Source organism: Diabrotica undecimpunctata, chromosome 2 (assembly GCF_040954645.1).
Source record: "Diabrotica undecimpunctata isolate CICGRU chromosome 2, icDiaUnde3, whole genome shotgun sequence".
Taxonomy (NCBI): Eukaryota; Metazoa; Arthropoda; class Insecta; order Coleoptera; family Chrysomelidae; genus Diabrotica; species Diabrotica undecimpunctata.
The window spans coordinates 42947512-42964607 of NC_092804.1; the positions used below are offsets into that span (position 1 = coordinate 42947512).

The 17096-nt window shown below is 31.8% G+C and overlaps 1 protein-coding gene across 1 annotated transcript in view; it reads left to right on the forward strand.

The window, feature by feature from the left end:
* The window catches only part of LOC140434462 (uncharacterized), a 271759-nt gene that overhangs the window by 5927 nt on the left and 248736 nt on the right, over positions 1 to 17096 (forward strand). The window contains exons 2-3 of the mRNA XM_072522754.1: positions 598 to 652; positions 5283 to 5331. Of these exons, the coding sequence (XP_072378855.1) occupies positions 638 to 652; positions 5283 to 5331 (64 nt within the window). The 5' untranslated portion in view covers positions 598 to 637. The remainder of the gene's footprint in view (positions 1 to 597; positions 653 to 5282; positions 5332 to 17096) is intronic.

Sequence of the window (17096 nt, forward strand, 5' to 3'; positions counted from 1 at the left end):
TGCTACAAGGTATTTGCTTCAACTTTATACAGAATATTCGAAAAAATATCCTTAAGCTTCCAAAATAATCCCATCTGATTTCTATGTTGATGATCTGCTGACTGATTCTGATTCTACGTTAGAACTTTCTGGTTTAAGTATTGAAATTAATGAAATACTTCAAAGTGGCCGCTTTCTTTTAAGAAAATGGGTTTCAAATTGTCATACCATTATTCAGAATCGTTCTACCCCATAGATTCTTATTTTTTGCTTATAGGTGACCACACTAAAGCTTTAGGTGTTTTATGGTGCTTTGATACAGATGTTCCTAAATATCATATTTAGAATTTTACTTTAAGTTCAGTCAGCAACCGTTCCATTCACTCCAACATTTCTCAAATGTTCGATCCTTTGTTAAAATAGCGAGACTGATTATCGAATATTTATTCTACAATTCTACCTAACAGATTGAGACAGACTCTCTTGAAATACGTCCAGACGAAGACCAAACAACTTGTAATACATCCGATTTGAAGGATCAGAACACTTTTTATTACTAATAGTTTTATATATATCTGAAATAAGCAGAATGGTATTAATAAACTTTTTTTGTTTCAGATGTATTTCTAAACATCATGTTTCCTCACATTGACTGTGGATGAGCACGTCTAAGGTAAACTATATGTCCATATCTAATCTTTTAACAAAACTTTATTTACTTTTTATAAACTGAAAAGTCTATTTAATAGCAGAAGTAGCAAATCATTATTATTCATACGTAATTATGTATTTATATCTAAGTGCATTTTTTAAAGTATTTTAATTTTATATCAATGACAAATGTTATACATTTTGTGATAAGCTATAACATATATGTCTATTCAAAATGGAGAACTAGATAATCCCAAATTTGAACTTCTCCCAAGTTAAATAGACTTTCATTAGTCAACAATTAATGAAGACTGCAGAATACAACGTTTCGTATTATCTTACCTTTAATGATTAGTATATGAATTTTAGTAATGTTAATCGTCTTCTAGTTTCATGACCATTATCCATCGTTGGATATCATGTTGGCTACCATATTCGCTATCGTAACTTTATCGGTATTAGCTCTAAATAATGATATAGTACAATTGTCTTGGATTTTTTGCAATATTGTTCTGTTTCTAGAACCGTGTTTACCTTGAATCTCTCCATAAATGTTGAAACAGTTTATATTTTTCAGAATGTCTCATAATGTGACCGAAGTATTCCCCCCTGCGTCTTTCTATTAAATTAACCACTTGTGTTGTGTGGTTCAGCCGTCTAAGAACCTTCTCATTTCTAACTCTGCCGACCCAGCTTATCTTTAGTAGTCTGTATAGCCACATCTCAAAGGCTTCAAAACTTTTAAGCGTAGCTTAAACTCAGTCAGAGTTCACGTTTCCACTTCATATAGTAATACTGGAAAGATATAGCAATGTGTCACATTCAGTATAGTTGACTATAAGGCATTGTCCTTTACCCGTCCTAGAATGAAAATTTAAGCAGTTGAGACAAACTCTAAAAGGTTTTATATTTAACAGAGTATATAAAACATTCATTTAATTATGGATTACAAAAATTTAGATAAGATGGTTTTTTTGAATGGAGATTGCAAAAAGTAATTAGTTTTACTATCTGAAGAAGGCAACGAGAAGTAGGAGCTCTGTATCTCTTCAATACTGACCCCCCGGAGGGAGTATAGTGGTCATCGTGATGTCAGGTATTGTTCATCTCCAAAGATCTCAGTTTCTGGTCCTTTTCTTTAACTCATGCATAGGTCTTTTGCATATTCCTGTAATTTGATCGATCCATCTTGTTGGGGATCTTCCTCTTGATATTCGGCCTTCTACCTCTTCTTGGATAATAAGTCTTTCCATGTTTTCTGTGCCTGCTCTCATAACATGTCCAAAGTATTTTAATTGTTGGAGATGGCCTTTGCTGGATAGCCTTTTGCTGACTTTTAGCTTATTCAGAATTTAATTATTTGTCCTGTGGTCGGTCCACTGAAATCGTAACGTTCTTCTCCAACAGATCATTTCAGTGGCGTCTACCTTTCTTCTTCGTAAAATTTAAGAATCTCTCCATATTTTGGTAATCTTTTCTACGGCAACTTTTGCTATATCACATCTACGTTTTATATCTTCTTGTAGTGACCCTGTGTTTGTAATCAATGATCCCAGATATAAATATGTACTTACAGCCCCAAACAGGTCAATCGTGGTTAGGTGTGGATGATTGTTATGTAGTCTATGCACTGTCATGGTCTTTGTCTTTGGTATGTTTAACTGCAGACCAAATGTTTGACTTTCGTTCAACGAGTTGTATGAGATCAATTAACTCTTCGTGACTATCTGCAAGAAGGGTGGTCTGCAAAACGTAGGTTGTTTATTATTCGGCTATTTATTGAGATGCCCTTTTCTTATCCGTTAATCGGTATTCTCATAATGTGCTCCCCATATATATTGCATAATTGTGGAGATAGTAAACATCCTTGTCTGTTACCTTTTTCTAGATGAAATGCGTTTAAGAGTGTGTCAAGCACTTACTGTTCCAGTAATATGTTCGCATAGTTCAGTTAAAAGCGAAATGTTGTGGTATGTCTACTTCTGTTAGTATTTGCCATAAGTGTTGCCGTTTGACCCTGTCGAACCCTGCCGAATGCTGTCGAAAACAAATGTATAGTGGGATATTGAATTTCCTAAATTTTTCTAGTAGAGAGAGAGAGAGACGAGAAAAATAAATAAAAGACTAAAATAATATTAGTATCACCCAGGATATCAAAGTATCAAAAGTAGTATCAAAAGACTAAAGAAAAATAATATTAGTATCACCCAGAAAAGAAACAAAATACCCAGGTGAAATATAATTAGAGAAGTTAAACCTCACATGTCGATAGCAGCAGGAACAAGTATTGTGTATGTATATACAAAGTAAAACAATGGTTTCTATGTTAAAGTAAAGAATATTGTGGATATCAAAAGAAACTATAAGCGGGGTAATGCCCGCTGTTTTTTCTATATCTTTTCATTCTATTTACTAAAATCCTTTTCAGCGACACCTCACAACTATCCTCTATACAACATAAATTGTTTTGATCTTTTGACTACAATCTGTATATTACAAGAAGTGATAGACGGAAAGATATATGTCATAGTGTCTTTTTATCGAAAGTATAGTCGAAAAGAAGACGCGATAGCTACCCGACAAGAAGACGAATTGACAGTTGACAGACGAATTGACATGGTAGACGCCATGACAGATGAAAAGAAGACGAATTGATATGACAGCGGCCCGAAAAGAAAACGATAAGAAAGTTCCCACGCTCACCACGCTTCTTTCCCCCCATTCCTCCCTCCTTCAGTATTCGTTTAATATTTTGGTTCTCTGGCATTCGTATGATATGACCAAGCCATCTTCCTCCTTGGGCTCGTATATATTTGTAATTAATGGTTTCCCATACATCGTCATTATTTGTTTATTTGATCGTCTCCTCCAAATATTCTGCCTCCAAATATCTGCTGTCTGTATTTCTCCGAAAATTTTTCTGAGCACCTTTCTTTCCTAGATCTCTACTTTCTTTTCCTTCTGTTGGTTCATAATCCACATTTCCCTAGCATATATGACTGTGGGTCCTATTACTATCTCCTACTCCTTAGGTTATCTTTTGTCTATCTCTTTTCATCCATTTCCCATGTTTGATATGGTTACTCCTAAATATTTAAAATCTAAAAGAAACAGAGTTAAGATTTGATTTTACGTATAGTGCCTCTGCATATTCGCTTATACGTATTTTATCCTAACAGGACGCATCAGAGCGACTGTTACAGAAGCTCTAAACGTGAAAACAATCTTTCCTGTCGAAATTTAAAATCTGTCACTTTTTCAAAGTTATAGACAGCCTCTGCTCCTTTCATTTTGATACGGTTGCTATAATTGATTATGTCTCCTCTCATTTCCATATACATATTGCGTTTTTGTTTGGTTTGTATCTTTTCGCTTCTTCTTCCACGTCTAATCTTTTCCCAGTAATTTTTGCAAGTATTTTATAAACCACTTCTAATAGTGATATGCCTCTACAGTTTTCGCACTCCATTTTGTCACTTTTTTATAAATGTGGTAAATAAAAACACTATTTCATTGTTAACGTACTTCCTCCTTTTACCAAACTGCTAATGTAACCGAAAGATTATCTTTTTTTGCAGACTTTCGTCGACTTCTGTGAAAATCTCAGCTAGGATACCACTTTCTCCTGTCCTCTTGTTATTTTTTAGGTCTCTTATTACTTCTTTAACTTCATTCAGAGTTGGTTCCACGCACGACCCCGCATCATCTTCTACAGTTTTAGTTAATTTGTAAACTGTATTTAGTTTCAATTAATTATGTATACAATATAACCTTATAATGCCCATTGTCGTAAGCTTCTTTACATATTTAATATTATTGACTGCTACATGTCTTTTTGAGGTAACACACTTATAATAACTTTTCTATGGATGTTTGGTTTTTCATATTGTTCTTTTTAGATGAACTGATGATGCTTTCTGATTAGAAAGCGAAACGTCTTCAAGGTTCCTACAGCCTCTGCCGCTTCTCGCATTTCGACCGCCATCGTTTTCTGTCCATCCATTCGTCTTCTTTGATGGCTCTATCTCTCTTTATCTCTCATCGCAACTGAAGGCCTTCTTCTTCTTTGTTGTGGTATGTAATTTAAAGCTTTCTTTGGCCATCTATCTTCATTCATTCGCTTCACGTGACCATACCACACTAGTTGTCTCGTTCCAATTCTGTCCACACTGGAATATACAGTATTTGTCCTCCTTATAATATCTTCATTCCTGGTAAGATCTTTTTTGGATACACCACACGCTCTCCTTAGAAAATCCATTTCTATTACTTCTTTTTAATTATTCATTGCATAATTCTTTTTAATTTTCTAAATTTCTTAATTTCTTGGCAGAAATTTTTATCTCTTTGTTTAGGTAGGCTTCTTCAATATTTTTTCATTGCGTTTCTAGATGTTTTTTCTTTCTTCTCCAACTTTTGGGTATTTACTCTGTCATTCTCTACGTTTGCCTTGCTTCTTGTTGTTAAACCATTCCTACATTCTTCATTTAACCAGTCTTGATGTCTATTTACATGCATTTTTCTCTGTATACTTTTCCGCCGCTTCCCAAATAAAGAATAAAGAAATAAAGATTAGTTATTAAATAAACATGATTACAAAATAATTTTATTTTTTTAATAAAATCTACTTATAATGCTTTAAATTTTTGTAGGAATTGATGACGGATAATTATTCCTACAACACAAGATATTTTACAACAGGTAAGTTCTTTTTGAATGAATGTTAGCAGCAAACATTTCACATAAACTGTTAGACACATGGAAACATCTGCGTCGCGATAGATAATAATATAATAATAGTAATGTCGCTTTGTACCCGAAATGTGTTTACCATTCAAGACAACTTACAACTCTGTTGTGTACATTTAGCTACACATATACATATATTTTGTATACACATATAGAGCTTAAAGTGGATGGAGTTTACACCCATGCTATAAACAAAAACTTGAAGTGATAGTATTACTTTTTATTATTTTGTCTTCATTTTAGATCTCTTTTATATAGTGGTATCTTAATTTATAGCATGCATAATTTAATAATTTTTTTTATTCTTTTGTGAATAATTGATGGACCATAAGCCATGTAATATGTATAGATCGTAGAAATTAACAAATAAAAATCATCTTTCATGACTCTTTTTGATGCAGGTATCTAATAACTCCTTTAATAAATTTAGTGTCAACAGATTGTTAAGAACAAAATAGAAAATGACTATAGAGATTACGAAGCAGAGGAGCAAGCTGATTTTAGAGCTGGGCGATCCACAGTAGACCACTTGTACTCTATTACGCAAGTTATTGAGAAAAAAACAGCCGTCGATAAAGAAGTTCACCTGCTGTACATAGACTTACAAAAAGCATATGACAGTGCCCTCAGTAAACTATGGTCAACCCTACAGCAAACCCACATTAAGCATGGTCTTATCAAAGCAGTCCAAAGTCTGTATAATGGAACGACTACAAAAATTAAAACTGGATCAAGGATATCTGAGGGATTTAAGGTCACGAAAGGACTAAAGCAGAGTTGCTGTATTTCGTCTACCCTTTTCAAAATTTATCTGGAACAAGCACTCAAGCTGTGGAAAATGTAATGGCATGGGAATCCCTCTCAACGACGAGACTACACTGTACACCATGTTTCGCTGATGACCAAATACTGATTGCTCAGGATCATGACGACTTGAGTTACATGACTCGGAAGCTAATAGAAGAATATAACAAATGGGGTCTCGAAGTCAACATTAAGAAAACTGAAACTATGTGTATTGGAGGGACAAAACAGTCCATTATATTAGACGATGGGGTAGAAATTAGACACGTGATGAATACAAGTACCTGGGTATGAAGATAACTCAAGATGGAACACTCTATGCTGCTATAAAAGACAGAAACATACAGGGTAGAAAAGCCATATCCATGATGAACGGCATTCTGTGGGACCAAACAATATCTAAAGCGAACAAATAACTCATATACAGCACCATACTTAGTAATCACATATGGCAGTGAAGTTTGGCCAATGAAACAAAGAACAGAGAAACTGTTACTAGCAATAGAAATGGACTTCTGGAGAAGAGCAGCAAGCAAATCAAGAAGAGATTGGATACCAAATGAGAGAATACGAGAAATGATGGGTGTCAAGCATACAATAGTTGATGACATAAAAAGAAAACAGTTAATATGGTACAGCCATGTACAGAGAATGCCAGATGACAGGATTCCGAAACAGATTTTGACGTGGACACCACAAGGAAGAAGAAAAAGAGGAAGGCCGAGAGGAAGCTGCAGAGAGGGAATTTAAAAAGAACTAGAGGAAAGAGAAATCCCTTCAGGCCTATGGTTAAATAGAGAAGAATGGTGGTTAGGAGTCGGAAGGCGTCGGAGAACGCTGTGAACCGATAGTAGTAGTAGTAGTGTCAACAGTATGTAATAAACAAAATATGCAAAAGATTAAACGTTATTTTTTACTTATAGACAATGTAAGAGCGCTATTTTATTTTAAATAAAGGTGGAGACCGATAAAATATATGAAAAAGTGGCACAATTTTATTGAAAAATCGTAGAAAATCCTTTAAAATGAGGCTTTGTAAAGATATTTTTGTTATTTTGTTGCTTAATTCTTGCAAAAATAGCTTCAAACGTCGATTATGAAAATGATTAATAACTTTTCTAAAAATTCACAAAAAACTTTAATTTATTGTAAAATATGTTTACAAAAGTATATTAGTGATTTTAAGCTGATAAACATTTAAAATAACTCAGACTCTAACATGTAGAAAGTTTTTCTTATTGGAAATTTTGACATTCTTATTGAATTATTGACACTCTTTTCATTTCTTGATTTTACCACTTTAAAAACTTAATTTATTACTTCAAGTTTATAAAAGTCGCAATATCTCCGGTTCTAATCAACGAAAATTGATGTTTAATTTTAATTTGGGGTACTTTGTTGCATACATTATAAAAATTAAATTAGCCAATTTGTGAATTTTTTATTTAAACGAGTAATTTGTTTAAACAATTTAAAATAAATATTTATTTTGCAAAATTTTACTTTCCTCTTATTATTATTGGTAAAAAAGTTTATGAAATGATAGATAACTTAAATATTTATGTATTATAGGTGTAAATAATATCTTTTAACGATAGATTCTACAAAAAAAATTATTTGAAAATTAAATCTATATTGTTAATTATTGTTCTTGAATTATTCTTATTATTTTAAAATTACTTTTCTTGGCTAAGTCATTACAAATTTCAAACAAATTATTTATTATAAACTTTGTATAATTATAAATAAAAATTATAAAATTAAGTATGTAAATTGTAATACGGTATATTTATATACAGATCAATTCCACACTTTTTATTTCTAATTATATAAACTTTGTAACAATTAATTTGTTTAAAATATATTTGTAATGTTTTTAAGAAAAAATAAGTGTCATAATTCAAGAAAAATTAACACGTTAGATCTGATTCTCAAGAAAAAATTTAATTTTTTGTAAAATTTATTATTAAAAAATATTATTTATAACTAGAATATATAAATGTTAAAGTTGCTTATTATTTCATAACCTTTTCTACTAATAATAATAGGAAAAATGTAAAATTTTTCAAAATAAATATTTATTTTAAATTGTTTAAACAAATTAGTCTGTTAAATAAACAATTCACTAATTAACTAAATACATTTTTATGATCTATGCCACGAGGTATCCCAAATTTAAAAAAGCATCTTGACGCATCATTTATGGTTTATTTTAAAAAGAATCGTTTAGATTTTTATTGTCAAAACTTGAACTTTTACTCTTTCAAAGTGTGTTTTATAAATTCCTTAATATGTATAAACAAAGCTCCATTGAATATTTAAAAAACAGGGCTAACTCGGGTACTAAGGGTCGTAGGACATTGTGTTATTTTTTTAAAATTTGTGTAAAAAAACATTTTGAATAAAAAAAATGACTACCTACATGTCGATGCATCTGAGTTATTTTAAATGTTTATAAACTTCAAATCGCAGTACTTTTGTAAACCTATTTTACAATATTTACCATAAATGTTTTAATCATGAAATTAATTAATTTGATAACAATTATTTTTTTTACTTTAATTTGATGCTTTCAGAATTTATGTTCATGTTCATGTTCAAAAGAAGAAAAGTGGAATGGAATCAACACATCGAAAGAATGACAGAAAATAAAATAGTACGAATAGCAAGAGACAAATCGCCAAATGGAAGAAGATCATTGAGACGTCAATTGAGGCTAAAAACCGAAGTAGAACAGGCATTAAGCCTATTTATAAAGTAGGAAGAAGAAGAAGAAAAATTCATGTACACTCAGTTATCCAATAGTTTACGCATAATAACAGTGTACCTAGTTAAAAGCTTTCTGGTATGATCAATTTTAATTTCGGAATAACTACCCAGCACGGCCGTCACTTCAAATAAAATATTTGGTTCACAACGATACTTGTGAGAAAGTTATCGATCACAAAAGTGGAGAGGAAAACAAGGATCTTGCTACTTTGTCCTTTTATAAAAACGTTTGGGACTTGTTAATGTAAAAAGTTAAATGTTTTTTCAAAGTAAAAACAGAACTATGCTAGTTTTTTTACTGCATATAGAACAGAAGTTCTCAGACCCAGCTAGAAAAACGCTCCTTTATAAAACCATTGGTCAGAGAGGAAGAGTAAGACCCAGAACAAGGTTCCTTGATAACATGAGAAGACTTTGTCATGAAGACATGAGAAATATGGAAATACGTGAAGGCGATGGATAGGGACGACTGGAGAGAAATTCTTGAGGAGGCTAGGACCTTCACGCAGTTTGTAAAGCCAGAATGATGATGATGATAGAATAGAAGAATGTAAAAAAAATATAACATATAATATAATATTTAAAAAAATAAACTTTAATATAAGAAGAACAAACAGAATTTTTATCGGTGATATGAGGTTTAGAAAACCATTGATAAATTATTTATATTAAAATTTTGGTAACATATTATAGCCACGTTGTTTAAAAAAAAAACAAGAATAATTACCAGTATATTGTTATAAATCTAATAAACGGTTCAAAAGCTAGCAAAGAAAGGCGCCCCTTTTGAGGAAAATGACCAATTTTCCGTGACTGGCGCATAAATTAAGCTGAATTCGACCAATCACATAGGTAAAGTTGCCTTTGAGAGCCAGTGTGATTTGTAGCTTATCGGCATAGACCTTTGACGCCCAACAAGAAACAGACTACCAGGACTAAATCGCACTGCTATCTCGTTATCCAGTTTACCTTACCTCTAAGTGAGATGACCATGATCCCCAATCACTTGTGCAGAATTCATGCCAAGAGTAGCAGGTAAACATCAACCCATAGCTCTCGTCATTGACGGTAATGGACTGACCAACGTAGTTCTCAAATAAATATAAACTGTTTACACCGCCAGCTCAAAATTCACACCAAACAATGATTTTTTGGGATGCATTGAAAGTTCTCAGATCTCATCTGGATTGGTATCGTCTGAAATTAAAAAAATCTGTCCGTTTCCCTTCATCTAAAAATGAGCCTTGTTGCTGATGATTTTTGGAGAAAAATTTGGTTCAGTTTTCAACTGCTCCAGAGCCCATTCACCGAACACACCGAACACGTTGTTTATGGTAGTTGACCTTTAGCTCTTGGGTGATTAATTTTTTTACGAGTGCATGACCAAAGTCACGACACAAAATTCGCCAAGTAGTGGTCTGTGAAAGGTAGAGTTCTTGTAAGCAAAGTGCAATCGTTTGGGTTCTTCTGCACTCTGAAAAAGGATATATTACAATAACATTTAAAACAGATAACATACTAAGATCCATTTGATCCAAAGCCAAACCTAACAATGAAAAAGAAAGGACGCAGTTTTGTGTTTATAAAAATAGCTTGGGAATGTGACAAATTTTATTTGGATGAGAAATCAGTATCACTAAATTTTAGAATAAACCATAGTCCAGTCGTCAGAGATTTGACCTCTAAAAATCATACGAACAAGCTGAATTTTGCTGAGAATGTTAATTTTGGGACCACAAAAAAATATGCAAAAAATTTTACCACTTTTATCTCCAGGCTTCCCCCTAAAACCGCCTCTCGTAGGGGGAAAACGGAAAAAATCGATTTACCAAGAATCTCTACGCTGTAGAAAAAAATGTTTCAAATAAAAAATTTAACCAAGGTAATTATGAATAAAAACGGTTATTGGTTCTAAAAATTTGTATCAACTCGACAGTAAAAATTCGATATCTTTTGACTAGAGTGTCTTAGCAACAAATATAAAAATGCATTTTAAAGGTAAAGAGCGTGGCTTTCGTATGCAACTTCGTGTATTTTGTCGCAAATGAAGTCAGTCTTTATATAACGTGTCAAATAAATAAACTTTGGGCGATTCTTGTCATTTTTTATAATTCTCATGGGAGCAATAAAATGTATCACTTTTATGAATAAGTCCTGACCCAATTTGCATTTTTAGAGCCTATTCTTCAAAATCTATAGCATAAAATGTTGATTTTGAGTTTTGGCAACAAATACAAGGCATTTAAAATATGCCTAAAAACGCAGAATTAAACTTTTATATTACAAACAATCGCACGTCACGGAAAATGCTTCCACAAAAACGGTATATAAAAACGTACTTGTATACTTGAAAAAAAAGCAGCATTTTAAATCGTTTCTAATTCAGTTCAGTTCGAAAGTTCAGCGTTTCTTAGGCATATTTTAAATGCCTCACATTTTTGCCAAAACTCAAATCGAAATTATACGCTATAGGTTTTAAAAATTGCACTTTAAAAATAAAAATTTCATAGTGACCTGTCAATGAAAGTAATAAATTTTATTGATCTGATGAGAATAATAAAAAATGGCAAAAATCGCTCAACACCTTTATAAAAACTGAATTCATTTGCGGCATATAACACAAAAATTGCATACGAAAGCTACACTCTTCTCCTTTAAAACACTTTTAATTTTTTCTCGATAGGACACTCGGGCCAAAAGATATCAAATTTTTACTGTCGAGTTGGTACAAATCGCTTCAAGTTTTGTTTCTGAGAGAACGGTTTATTCTACACAAAAAGTGTAGAAACATTTTTATTCAAATTATTTCTGCTATATTTTTTATTTGAAACTTTTTTTTTGTCTTAGTTAATGGATTTTCTGCCGTTTCCCTCTTCGAGGGTGGGGGGTTTAGGGGGAAGCCTAGGGGTAAAAGTATTAAACTTTTTTGCATATTTTTTGTGGTCCCAAAATTGACATTCTTAGCAAAATTCAGCTTGTTCGTGTGATTTTTAGAGGTTCAGTGACATTTTCGCGTCTGACGACTGGAGTACAGCATAAATTTTGTATTAAAAACAGAGAATTTTATGGATCTAACATATGCAGCATGAGTGGGAAAACGAACAAAGAGATAAATAAATTATGGAAGTAGCTCTTATCTTAATAAATGATGTAAACTGTGTAGCGAACTCACCAATAGAATGCAGCAAGATCTGGTGTCAGTAATAAGAGAATATTAACATTGTTGAAATAAAATGTATTAAGGTCACATAATTTCTAATCTAAGAATAACACAATACATAACTAACATTGGGTATAAAAATTCAGGATTGACTATCATCTTAGGACAGTAACACATTTAAAAACCTTTAGCTCTAAAAGTTGTAATAATAGCAACTTATTGTTTCTTGAAGAAAGGGGTGATAATCATCAGCAATTACGTGGCTTAGACTGGCAATGTGATTTAGAATTTCTAGCAGATTTCACTGCTAAACTGAGCACATCTCTGGAACTGCAAGGCAAGAACAAAACATTATCAGAAATGATAAATTCTGTTGCATCATTGAAACTTCAAGCAGTATCTTTGATAGTTGATATTGAAAAGAAAAGCTTTCTAAGATTTACGAACATTAAAGATCACATGAGAAAACACCCTGCCTATATTTTCAAGCCACAGAAGTTATACAGCAGAAATTCAGTCAGTCCTATCAGACTTTGAAATACGTTTTAAATATTTCAATAAAATTGAAATGTTGGTCGAATTGATCAATTATCCATACAATGATACTCTTCATGACACTTTTGAAACATCCAAACAATTTGCAGAGATATTCCAAAAGGACCTACTTTTTTTTGGAAATGAAATATTTGTTATGCGCTGCCATATATTTTTGAAATCGAGGTCAGGTTCACATCTAGATTTCTGGCCATTGGTGTGCAATGACAAATATCCAAATGTAAAAAAATGGGCTGTCAACTAATTTATGTGAATCGGCGTTTTCAAATTACGATACCACCCGTGATATTTCTCCGGTATCACTCCCTTATCACATAGCTGTACTAAATCTCTCTTTTTTGCTATGCTAATTGGCAAATGTGCATCATAAAGTCGCTTAAGTTCTTCAAAATTGCTTGTATTAGTACTTGGCGTGCTTTTTTCTTTTTGACTGCCGTGCAGTATCAGTAAGGATATAATTAAAGCTAGTTGACATGTCATAATTAAAATAGATTCTGTTTATCTCTCCTTTCACGAATCTCACTCTTTTTATCTTCAACCACATTATTTTTTCCCCGTTGTGGTCTTTTGTCCGGTTTTTAATTAAAGTGTGTGACAATTTTTTTAAATCATAAAAGTCGTAGTATTTAAATTCTTTACATTTGTATGGTTCTATACATACTTTTTTATCATCAATCTTGATATTTTTAGTTCCTCTTGCATTTTGAAAAACAGACAAGTAATCTGGCATACCATAGATAAATCTGTTTTTCAGCGGTTTCGTTACTATTATGCGTATAGTCAACTTCCATATAAGAATGTCCAGAAAATTTGTGTTCAATAATATTTAAATAGTCTATATTTCGAACAGCCCATAACCAGTAAGGCTGCAATATGCTGATTACGATTCTGTTCTCCGCAGGTATCAGAAAATAAACTTATTTCACTTACATATTCTCGAACACATTTTGATAAGTAGTGGAGTATAATGCTTCCTGTTTTAGAACTTCCTCATCTACCGTTAATTTCTGACCAGGCAAAACAGTAATGCGGCTTCATATATACACAAATTGTAGACGCATAATTTTCGAGAATAATATAGTTGTCCAGTCAATCCACTTGGAATCTGTAGTACGGCCTGTAGATCGACAGTAATTGAAACAAAATCCCGTTGTTCATTAGATATTTTCTTATCATTTTGTTTTTCAAGATATACTTCATATACTTCATTTCTTTTCTGATGTTCTTTGTAACTGTCTTCTAAATCCGATTTGTCAGTTGTATTAGCCCTATCACATTTATTACAAACTAAACATTGATCTTTTTTAGGAACAAAAAAGCTTAAATTATATTCGTTAGAAAATATTCTTCGATATGTAATTTCGCCAACACCTTCCAGTTTTATCTGCTCACAGTCATTTATATAAAGTTGGTACATTTTTACTTAAATTTTTGTCCAAATACCTACGCTTTGAACTTTGGCGAATATAATGTGGGCCCATGTTTGGAAAAGACTCAATATGAGCCTTCACGATTTTTCGGGTTTTACTGTTTGTTTTATTTGGCGGTGTATGCTTGCCTCTTTTATCCGTATCTGCAAAACAGCCTAGGATATCAGTTTTTCTTACAATATCTTGTATTAACGACGCTGATATACAAAGTGTCTTACAAAAAAATTTCTCACATACCTGTATGTCTTGACCATTCAAAGAAAAGTAACACTTTTTGGAAAATACACGTGGTTTTTTAAACTTTGACGAACTGCAACGACTCTCTTTGGTGGCTCCGTTTTAATACGTGCAATAAGAAAATGTTTCTGGCCTATACATTCTAACTTTCAATAATCACGTCATAGTCTTTGTCTGTAATCTTAGCTGAAATAACTGGCACATTTGTAAAAGCACTCTGAACACTTAACTGGTTTTGGCAATTTGGCTGGTCTATTCTTTTTTTTTATCTCATAAGGCAAATCCTCAGCACGCCTCCTTTTTGCGACATTTATTACCCAATCTTTGGAGTTAGCTTTTCTCCAACGTTTTAGTAGACGTACGTCTTTCCATACTTTGTCTTATTATAAGTAGATTTAATATCCAACTAGCTATTTCAGTTGACACTAAATTGTTCTTGGGTGCACCTATTTCAGTATCTTTTTTCTCATCATTTAGGCTATCAAGGACAGCTGTGTGTAATTCATATAGACTTCCTAGAGAGAGCGATCCCTCTTCACTTTGCTGATATGTGGGGTCTACATATGTAAAGTCACTATCAAAAATGGATTCCTTCATTGAGACTATATTGTTCTGAGAATCATGAAGAATTGAACTGCTGTCTTCAGTTATTCTATCTGTGTATGTGTTATAAGATCATTTATGGTTTTAGCTTAGTAATCATTTCTAAATTTTAACTCAACCCGTTTTCAGGTAGAATGAAGTAAGTGTACTTAAAGGTTTTTACTAGGCGAAATGAAAGAGAAATTTTAATAAATCATACACGTAAAATGTATTAATGCCACTTATCACCTTTTTACTGAATATGGTATGCAGTAGTAGAAATATATTGTTGTCCGGCATAATAATATATGTGGGCTTACTTTGTTTTACATGCAACAGAACTTTGATTTTATGGAAGTAAGCAGCGATATATTGTTTTATTTTAATAATTTTTTTCTTAATTTAATATAGTTGGAAAAATAAATAAATAAGAATTGCTACTTTTGTTTTATTTAGGTATTACTAATACACACTGGCAAGCAATAAAACTAATCGATCCAGAATTTTAGCGTTCAAAACCGAATTGGTTTTACTCACATTAAAAATTCTTTCACATCTCGAGGGCTGTTAAAATAGTCTTTCAGAATCAATGATTGATTTTCTGAGATATAGTGAACGACTCAGATATTCAGCTCACTTTTCACGTTAAAATTCTGGATTAAAAGTTTTATTGCTCGCCATATAGTTAAAAAATTCCTAGTCGGCAGATCGCAAAGAATTAGAAAGGCAGACAGTAGATCTCGAGTCCGATTAAGTTGGTCACCCCTGCTCTATTGGATATCTTAATTTTATTTTAACTTTACTTTATATGTAGTTCTATTTAGCGTATTTAGTTCATCTTAAACTTGTTTTTTAGTAGATAATTCTTATTAGACACCTTAACCATAAATTCTAAAGTTCTGTATATTAAAGACGTTCTATTTTGTGCTAGGTTTGTTATACTCTGTTTGCCGCATAATAGAGTTACATTTCCATATTTTTAATGAAATATTCCCCAAGACTATTAACTGTCATATTCATTTTATTGCTGGTGTTCTAAATATTATTTCTGAAAATAACTTTACTTTGAGTGCCACGTAATGAAGAGAACGCTCTAGGCAGGAAGTGAAAGAATCGAAATGACTATTGAAATAACTTTTAATATCAAAAAATGTATTATTTAAATAAATTTTATTAAGTTTGATATGTAAAAACCATACAATAATTTATAAATGATTGTTAAAGGTGTTATTTCTAAAATTTAGTCAACATTTTTGGTTTACGACCCCAAAAATTCTTATTTTATAGATAAAACTAAAAAACTTCATAAATACCAAAATCTTTCAGGTCGATTGAATTTTATTCTGAGTAATTTAGTAAAAATTAGGGAAATAATAGGTGGTTAAACTCTTACAACGACCACGTTATAGTGTTTATGATCTTTGATGAAGCTAAATACGAAAAAAGAACTTCCATTAATATTACTGCTACTACAAAGGATATTTATTTTTCTGATTTCTTTCATTACTTACATTTATTGGTTTTAATCGTAATTAACATTTTCATAAAAAATCTTTTAAATAAAAAATTCTCTAGTCCACATGAAGAAACTTTAAGAACATGTGAACAAACGTTGGTTGATTATTTCAGTGAAAATGTAATCCTATAAATAGGTACGTAGATATTGAATATCTTCTCGTACCAACAGCTGCGTTATATTACACATTTAGGATTGATGGGCATGAAAGTTGACTACATTAATTTATTTTTATTCGAGTCCCAAAGTTGTGAGAATAAACATTTGCGTATGTTAATTTATTGAGTTTTTCTATTTAATTTTATTTGATGAAATTAAAGGATTCCATCTTTCAACATGTGTAGGTAAAAAACTGCTGTTGATGTTATACAAATAATAGTGTGGTGGGAAGAATATAGTGTTTGAGCTTTATTCTTTGATTAATTTATAATAAGTGTCAGTAGAGTTGCTATTTAATCGAGAGTATTTCCCATTAAGTTACTTGTTAATAATATATTTAATAAACTATTTATTTAAAAATGCACACTAACTAACAGTGCAATAGACGCAACATTTGAAAACGAAATTTCTGAAATTACCAAAGATTATATAAAAAAAATAAATTTATTACAAAAAAAGGAAACTAACAAAATAAAAATAAAAACACTGCTTCGACCGTAGTCAT